Consider the following 9,299-nt stretch of genomic DNA (forward strand, 5'->3'; position numbering starts at 1 on the left):
AAAAAACAATATATAAGCCCCAGATGTAGTCAAATGTATCATTTTTGGGGGCATAAATAACAACATGCTTTAAGTGGAATCAATGAAGGAATGTGAAATCATGTTTTCATTGAACTGCTCATACTTTAAAGATATTTTTTGGCCTTTGGCTATATTGATAGGACAGCGGATAGGATCAGAAATATGGGGAAAGAGAGTGGGGGGGTGACAGGCAGCAAAAGGCCGAGGGTCTGAGTCGAACCCAGGGCTGTGGTGTCCAGGGCTTTGCCTCTGAACACGGGCTGCGCTCTTTAACCACTGAGCTACACCAGCGCTCTAAAACTGCTCATACTCTTTAAGCCAGGGCTGTGATGAGGGGTCACAAGCTAAAAAGGTTAGACTAACACAAAGGTTGGACTAATTTACCATCACACTGTTAGGGAATTACAGTTGAATCACTGTCATTGTAAAGCTGGGTAACAGACACTTCCTCTGCTGTCAGGAGGAGAAGTTACTGCAGATCCCAGCAGTGACTGGTGCTGCTCACAGCAAACACTCCAGACCTTTTGCAGAGGTCTATCAATACAATGTATTTCCCTAAAAGAGATGTTTGAAACAAAGCATATTGAGGAACTGTCTGAGAGCTCAGTTTTCAGACTGCTGTACAAAGTTCATGGATCCTGAATAGTAGATATTAAAACTCTTTTACTTCTGTGCTTGGGCCGTAATTTGACAGAAAATTTGATCGTTTCAGTTTGTCACCATTTTCAGTGTTACATTTTAGGTGTTTACCGCGTATATTTCTTATAATGTAAAGGGGATGCAGGAAAATACCAACATTTTGATTTGATGGTGAACGTTTCAAATCAATATTTCAAACAGGAGTAGGATATGAAGAGCCAGAGAGAGACGGGAAGGCAAACCAAAAACTACATGCTTCTCTTGGCATGTGAGAGGAAAGACCAAACATCCCGCATCTTCTTCTAGAGAACAAACAGGTACAAGTTAAATAATGATTCTGTTGGTTGTTTGTGTGAGGTCGAGAGTTTCCACTAAAAGCCACGCTCTCACCTGACTGGTTATGGGAAAAGCCAGAGAAGCTTATGACATTTAAACCTGTCGTTTGTTGGTCAAATAAAAACCAGTATATTGAGGTTTCTGTTCTCTATTAAAAATGTACAAGGTTGAAAGGTAGCAACCTTAAAAGAATCAAAGAAAGAAAGTTTGCACAAAGTTTCCATAAAAAAAACGAGGATTGTAACGGTGAAACAAATGGGAATTCAACATTCATCAAAAGGAGGAGCACGGTAATGATGTCTTGACACAAGAAATATTTTGTTAATCATTTTATTTCTTCACTTTTCATCAAGAACAGTTGCATAATACAAACAGCATTATCCAAGATAAGTATAAAAGTAATTCAATAAACATGAAAGCTTTTAAGGTCTAGTTTATAGATGCGCCGTCCTGTTGCGCTCGTTTTTACTTTCACTGATAGTTGTTATCGTCCATGTTGATTTTCCTCAATCTGTAACGATATAAAAAAACAAGGAAATTATTATTCAAAATGGAAGGAACATCCTCGTCTACATTAGGACCCATTATGTCATTTCCCGTGATCTAGCTTGATGCTGTCAAGATGGTTGCTATGGAAAGCATCCTCTTAATCTGAGCACAATCAGTTATTATATAAGTAAAGCAGTCAGCATATTTTCTTTATCGCAGCAAAACTCACATCAACTTCGTGTGGATATAAAGCATCAAATCTGTGAAAAAATCTGTGTACAAATTATCCCTCAAGCAGACTTTAAGTCTTAAATCTTCGACCCTCAAAAGAAAAAGCAGTGAGCAGTGAAATGTAATTTTCTGAAGGAAGCAAAAAAGACAGGCAGGCAAACGGGCTGTGAAGCACAACAGACAATCTGGCAGAGAATAAAAGCTACTGAGAAGGTCTACACTATCCTGTTTGCTTGAAGGAGGAAGCAGGGAAGCACTGAGGATGAGTGGTAAATGGACTGTACTGACATAGCGCTTTTCATGTCTACATGTCCCATTCACCCATTCACACACTGATGGCAAAGTCCTATTGCCAATTTCCAATGAGGATCTATGTATTCATGCCTGATGGCTATGCCACCGGGAGCCATTTGGGGCTTGAGGAAATTTCGACATGTGACTGCAGCAGTCAGGGACCGAACCCCCAACACTCTGATTGAGAGACGACCGACTCTACCGCTGAGCCACAGCCGCCCTTGGTAAGCATTAGAGCGGGGCTCAAATCTGAATCTCCCTCTTTCCACCACTGGGAGGCACCCACCTTAAGTGGCTCCACTCGCTCCACTGTGAGTTACAGAGCGCATCCTTCGCTCGGACACAGACCGTCTTTGCCTTGTGCTTGACTTTAAACTGACAGATGTCTGGAGAGTGGACTGTCCGGGTCTAAGAAAAAGAAAAACACATTACTCGGGTTGTGTATCATTTGCTCTTTCTTGTGAGGTTTTGAGTGCAGTTCTTTTTTTTTGTGGGATTTTTGTGACATTTCTTAATAATTTTCACTTCAATTTAGTTGTATAAAAAATGAATCTTACCTTTTTGGCTTTGGCGTCAGTGCATGGGTTAACACACCTCTTGCAGTCCCTCTTGAACTGTGTGATCTGGAATGTGAGGGGGAAGTAGGAGAAGGGACTGCTCCACGAGCTCGGGTAACTCCACTCTATCATGGTCGTGTTGACTTTTCTGATCTGCACCTTGTCGGGTTTCACTGTGGAGGGTGAAAGCGAAAGATAGAGTGAGATAAAAACAAAGAGCTCAAAACAAAGCGCAGGTAAATAAAAGTGTCTCAGCGTTGTGTCTCACCGATCTCCGACAGGTAAAAGTGTTTGGAGTAGTTCTCCACCACGATGAACTTCAAGTAGACTGTGATGAGGATCTGCTGGGTCTCCTCGGCGTAGGGGCAGTGCCGCTCGTCCTGGCATGTGATGCTGTTTCCGTTGCTGTTGACTGAACAGCTGAAGTTACTCTGAGCCGAGGAGCATCTCCAATGCAGACCGCTGGTGTCCACAGAACACTGGGTGTTATCAGCGTCAGAGGCACTGCGGTGAATAGCAAAAAATTGGGTTTTTTTTTACTCAGATGAGACTGATTTAGTCATTTTGGCTTTGACTTTCATGCCAACAAGCTGGAGCAACTTCTCATGGACAGAGAGGAGATTAAAGAATTGCAGAAGCAAAACAAGTATAATTTAAAAGCATTGTTATTCTTCTCATATAAATATCTGATCCCAAGACACGACCTTCATCCCTTAATTGCTAAAAAAGAATTATGTTGTTATATTTCCTCTCAGATGAAGGTATTTTTGGGTAACTTAGTAGTCTCGGCTCTGACATAACTCTGAGCAGTGTGTTTTTATTGGAGAGTGAACAGAAAGATTTCAGCAGTTTGTGAGCTTACCGTCGAGCCTTGATAAACGCTACTTTGCCAAACCGACTGCTGTGCCAGGTCCAGGAGCAGTGGAACTCTCCGTTGTAATTTTGAGCAGAACACTTTAAATAATCTTCAAAGGAGGAAAAAAAAACACATAAATATGTAGAGATAGACCACAAAGAATGAAAAAGAGGCAATTTATTATCTGTAAAAAGTTTTAAATGAGACTGTACCGTGGTCGGTTTTCACAAGATTCTTCCTCCTCATAGTTTCGTCCTCTTGGATCAGGACCTCAGTGTGATTGAGGAGTGATCCTTCCCTGCTGTGGCAGGTGTAATTGCCCCCTCCTATGCTTTCCAGCAGCCGCACTTGATATACATTTCCCCTCTGTGAATCTTTCACACCGTTCTTCATCCAAAAAATATCCAGGCTCTCCTTGCCTCTCCTCGCAAGCTCCTCTGGCTGCAGGCAGCTCAGGGGCAGGTAGCTCTCAGAGCCATCCACCTCCACAACTAAAGCTAACAGAGGACACAAACAGAGAGAGGGTCAAAAAAAGAATTATTTGTGCTATGACTGAGTAGCCTGCCTTTACTGAGATTATACATACTGTTGGGCAGCATAGTCCACAGGCTTAACGGATTCTGGCGACTGATTTGGAGAGATGCACAGACAACGCTGAAAACGAGTAACTTCATCTGAATAGGACAGAGAGGTGAGGCGGTGAAGGCAAATAAAGAAAACTTTATTGAAAAAATTGCACGAGGAAAATAATATACTAATTTCTAATAAGACAAAAAGACTTAGATACTGTTGTAATTAGGCAACATACACATTAAAAAGCAGGTTAATACAAATTCCAAAAACCAGTCTAAAACCACCTATTATACAATAATCATGCTTAACATAAAAAAACCCACACACATTAATTTGTATTAATATAAAGAAACATTTTTAAGTCACTGCCCCACACAAAAGATACACATACTAGCTATGATTTCATCCATGCAAACTTAAAACAAACTAATATTTATCAGAAAACTTATTTCATAAAAATAATTATGAAATTAAATGAAACAAAAATTCATCATAGAATCTGCTACTTTATATTTATAGCATTAACTAATGCTTAAACAGTTTTTACATTATAAAATGTATCCTATTTTAAGCCTGCAGCTAAAACATTGTACCCTTATATTACAGTGGATTCATACCAACTTTTCCCTGTTAACAAGCAGCATCTATTTAGCAGATTAGTCAAAAGACATCTTACCTTGGCATAGGTTTCCAGAATAAATGGCGATTCTTCTGATTATGAGTGACTTTTATAGTAAGAGTGACAGTGAAATTTCATTTCCCCCACGTCGCCTCAAATAGAAAAAGTCCAGAGGAAGTTCGGTTTCCAGAGCGCCTTGAAGGCGACATGATCAGGGATGTGTTACGTTCTCCAACGTAAAGCACGTCCCATACTGCTCCAGTCCTTTTTTGTTACGCTTATAACTCTGCAAACTATCATTTTTTAGGAGCATTCTTGGATATGTATTCCCACTTAAGTTGTTTGCTTGCTAGGCTGTAATGTGCAGCACCTAGAGGTTGGCACGTTTCCTTATTTCATTTTCATTTTAGTGAGCACCTGTCTTTTTTTACACGATGGTATCTAAGAGCAGGTTCACACGTAACATAGGCGACGTTACGACCACAGGCTGCATGACAAGTTCTCAGAGCCACTTTGAACTGTCCCCATTAGCCGACATTGTTTTTAGTCTAAGTCGCGATTTTCATTATTTCAAATTCTACCATTTAGCCTCTCTAAGGAAAACATTCAAAGTAGCATAGCAAAAGTAGCCCACTTAAAATAGCACGTATTCTAACATAACGTGACCTACATCACCTCGTCAACAAAACAATAATACGGAAAATGTTACGATAAATAAGTGATAGAAAATAGAGTACAGTTGGAGGTAAATTATATAGTCAGAGAAAAATCGAGATACTATCGTATTTTCATGCAAAACTGTACCTTTCTTCCAACTTGTTTATTGTTACCTGGGTTGGATGCTAAACCTAATTGCTCTGCCTTGACACCAACTGCAGGAAAAATTAGACTTCCGGTCCAAATGCTTCAGAATAAAAGTATAGGCTACTGCCCTCTAATGTAACTGGGAAAAAAGGTCACAAAACAGCACCTTTTGTGTTTTACAACACTATACACTTAGACGTTTGCTTAATATGAAAGCTTGTATGGGGGTCATAGGCTATTGACATTCTGAGACTTTGTTCCTCTTTAATTAAACAAATATCAAAACCTGACCTGATACAAAGTTAAGCCACTACAGTATTGTATTGCTGCATAGTACTTCATAATTTGGTGGGTATATTACAAAAAATAAATATATTCAGAGCCATTTAAAGAAATATGATAAATTTAGGTACAACACAGAGAGTATTAAAATATTCATGATGGTCTGTCAGGCATTTTTTGCCTAGTGCTTTTATCCAATAACAAACATGACAAGAATGGACATCAACACTAATAGTTTGATTATATTCTGTTTTCCCATTTTGGGAGGCATCAGGGACTTTGTGTGAATTACAACAGCAACATCCCCCATTTGTTTTGTAAGATAAAGAGTTGATCAGCTAAAGCTGTTCCTCCTCGTCTGATTTCCAATTTCTATTTGATTCTCTAACAGACAGAAATCTAGGGTTAGATAATAGTAATGTTTGAGTAATTCTATGTAGTAGTCCTATGACACCATTGCATGTTATTTATCCTTTTAGTGGATCACAATGATGTCACAAAAATATGTTAATCTGCATGCCATTTGCTAAGGGTGATCTTTAAAACTGGTTTGCCAATACCCTATTACTATCCTAAACCTTCACTGAGAACAACAACCTCAAAGTGAAAGCAAAAAAGGAAAACAATAAAATATGTAGGCCAGGTCAAAGCAGATAGTCACACCTAGCTGGTCGTGAGATTTCAGAATCAAAATAAGATGGAAAGTAAAAGTGCTGACTAGACTAAGACTTGAATAAGAAACATGAGCAGGTCAGGAGATGGGACTGGCCTCAAGTGGTGGCATTTCAAGGCCTGTTTCTTTACACTGTTTGGCCAAAAGTACAGATTTTATACACGCACGTAAGTTAAAGCAAACACACAGTCAAAGTTTGTTTCAGTCTCTTTTATTTAGTTGCAGGTTTACACATTATAATTGTTCATTCTTACCTTTTTTGTTCCTTTGTTCAGACCCACCATGCTGCTAAGAAAGCGCCGGCCCTGCACTTCCTGTCTTTTATGGTGTTGGTGATGTCATCTCTAACATCACAGGGTCTTACCAACTGTAGGGGTATATTTTCTGAAGAGTGATTCTTTTTTTGATCATTAAAAGCATGCTATAGTAATGTGATTTAAATTACCTGTAAAATGTCCATTAAGTTAAGTAAATTAGCTAAGGTTCAAAGCAGGACGTGTTTGGATTTCCTTGTCTTCAGGTTTGTGTTAATAGTCACCCTTCTTGGGCAATGGTACAATTAGGTTAATTGAACTGCCTATGAAACCTGCAGGAGATTACTCTCACAGGACAGAGAAGGGCAGTTGTGTTCTGTGTAGTTGTTGTTTAATTTCACCTGAGATGGCGCGACCCTGTAAATAAATACTCACCTCTTGGAAACCTTGTAGTCCTCTGTGTTCGCCTACCTACCACCTTCCTTGACTCTCAGGCTAGACTGTTCTACAACAAGTAAGAATAATACTAAACTTCATTACCCCAAAAGTTACCCAGGTATCTCTTGTCACAGTTTGTACCCACTTTCTTAAATCAAGTTGTGACGTCTAGAAGATCACATGGACACAGTATTTCTTTCCTGTGTGATATTTATTCATTTACACTCAACATTTATTTGGCCTTCCAACAATGTACACACAATCATAACATTCAGAACAAAGAGGTTTACATGCACACTGATCATTTATGACCTACAGTATATTTTGGAGAATGTTATGTCAGGCAGAGTCAAAAACATGAAGTGACCTCATCGAAACCTTTTGTCTGAGTTTCATGACCTGTGCCGTTTGTGGTTTACAGGTCTGACTTTAAACACAACACTGGCACCATTATTGCTTTCATTTGTCTCCTGTTGCCCTTTTGTTACAAGGTGTACATGCATGTGTTTTGTGTCTCATATAGACACAACTCTTCATACGGGTTGACACATCAATAACGTGCTTAATCATTGGAATTTTTACTGGCTTCTGGGGAGATTATATTCTTCAGTAAAATGATACCATCCTGCAGAGGAACATCTGAATGTTGTTGTGTATGAAGCCAGCTGTGTGCCATTGAGGGTACGAATGAACACATATGTGAGACGCACAGTGGTGTACTTGTCTGAATTGAACACTTGATGTACACTGTCACTTGTGTAAACACTTCGGGAGAACAAATTTCCAGCAGCTGGCTGACAGTGATTTGTAATCTGTGCAGACTAATATACATAAACCCAAAAGAGCGTATGTTTATTATGCAGCCCACATATTCTTTGGACTCTTGGGCCTGTTGTTTTTTTAGCTCAAACCCCTCCTCATTTTATTATAATTATTTATACACATGATAACATGTTCAGAAGTCCTCTGTCACATGAACACTTCTGTACATATTTGCGGTATAAGGCTTATTAATTATCATATATAGCAATAACTTTATAGACACACAGCAGCACATGTCATCAATGATTAAAGGATTATAGTCAGGGTTGAAGTTGGTAAACATAAAAACTATACTTTGAGTAATGTGTGCGTCTGACCACTAGATGTCCCCAGAAGGTCACAGGAGTCTGTGTGTCAGACTTTTGACCAATTAAAGTAAAAGTTCAGACATACCTCATTTGGTTCGTTCAGAGATACAGTCTCCACAATCCAAGCATTATCATTACCTCACACATGCTGTGACACATGTGTACATTAGCTTAGAGCAGATTTAGACATAATTGAGTACGTCTGGTGTTCTTGCTAAAGTGTCATAACTGGAAGTTCTGCAGCTGTTGAGCATTATACGGCTGGGCAGGAGGCTCTGCGCGGGCTTGTGATCCGTGGATCTGCCCTGGAATGTTTCCCAGATGCCCCCAAACCGTAACAGCTGGACTGAAATCAGTGCGATGATCTCATCTGTGTGAGGCATGGAAAGTAGAGAAACAAAGAGAAAAAAGAGGGGACAGTGATGATGTAATGTGTGTGTGGTAGACAGGGAAGGAGAGATTAGGAAAGGAGTGGATGAAGGTAGAGAAAGGTCAAGTCATATAAAGAGGTGGATTCTGCGTTCTGATCCACAGCTTCCCCCATCTTATTGAGGGAGCCCTTTGTGATTGCGAGCAACAACAGATTTGTTTTTCAGTGCACACATGGACCTCCGTGGCATTTGATTTGTTTTGGCAGGCTTCCCTTGAAGCTTGGTTGGTGTATACGTGTCTGTGTTTATGCAAATTCTCTTTGGAATCTCTGCAAAGATTTGTGGGAAAAGAAAGGGAGGCTGAATTTCTATACAGATGGACAGATTCATGACTTGGTATGTCACATATTGTACTGTAGTTCCGGCTTTTAGTATTCCTCTTTGCAAGAACAAGTCATTAATACATGACCTGATTTATTGTGTTAATAACAATGAAGTCAAACCGTCAAGTGAGGAATTTCCAGCCGTGAAACAGCCAGAGGAGTAGTGAGGACTGTGCCACAATCTTATAACCAAACCCTTTAAACTGTATGGCACTATTTCTTCACACTTCTACAGTTCTTTCTGATCCCACATAAAAGGACTCTAACAATGTAAACGCAGTGTGTCCAATGTTCCTCTTCACTGTGTGATCATACTATAGCACAGGCACAGCATGTCCTCATCCAAGTC

At 39.7% G+C, this 9,299-nt stretch overlaps 1 protein-coding gene across 1 annotated transcript; it reads right to left on the reverse strand.

Annotated features, from left to right (window-relative positions):
* Positions 1 to 1,419: 1,419 nt before the first annotated feature.
* il12ba (interleukin 12Ba) lies at positions 1,420 to 4,889 on the reverse strand. Its single transcript, XM_069670380.1, has 8 exons — positions 4,673 to 4,889; positions 4,010 to 4,097; positions 3,636 to 3,920; positions 3,430 to 3,532; positions 2,836 to 3,071; positions 2,568 to 2,740; positions 2,297 to 2,418; positions 1,420 to 1,507 (listed from the first exon to the last, which is right to left on the reverse strand). Exons 2-8 carry the CDS (start codon positions 4,095 to 4,097, stop codon positions 1,468 to 1,470), a joined length of 1,047 nt encoding a protein of 348 aa, XP_069526481.1. The 5' UTR covers positions 4,673 to 4,889; the 3' UTR covers positions 1,420 to 1,467.
* Positions 4,890 to 9,299: the final 4,410 nt, after the last annotated feature.

The sequence above is a fragment of the Semicossyphus pulcher genome, unplaced genomic scaffold (genome assembly GCF_022749685.1).
Source record: "Semicossyphus pulcher isolate SPU_LCO1_2020_fin unplaced genomic scaffold, fSemPul1.0.p SCAF_2, whole genome shotgun sequence".
Classification (NCBI taxonomy): domain Eukaryota; kingdom Metazoa; phylum Chordata; class Actinopteri; order Labriformes; family Labridae; genus Semicossyphus; species Semicossyphus pulcher.

Excerpts from the sequence above, each read along its gene's own strand:
- il12ba (XM_069670380.1), bottom strand. The coding sequence starts at position 4,097 with ATGAAGTTACTCGTTTTCAGCGTTGTCTGTGCATCTCTCCAAATCAGT. Across the intron at positions 3,533-3,635 it reads TCTTGTGAAAACCGACCACG|ATTATTTAAAGTGTTCTGCT; the intron begins GTACAGTCTCAT and ends CCTCCTTTGAAG. Across the intron at positions 3,072-3,429 it reads GCGTTTATCAAGGCTCGACG|TGCCTCTGACGCTGATAACA; the intron begins GTAAGCTCACAA and ends TATTCACCGCAG.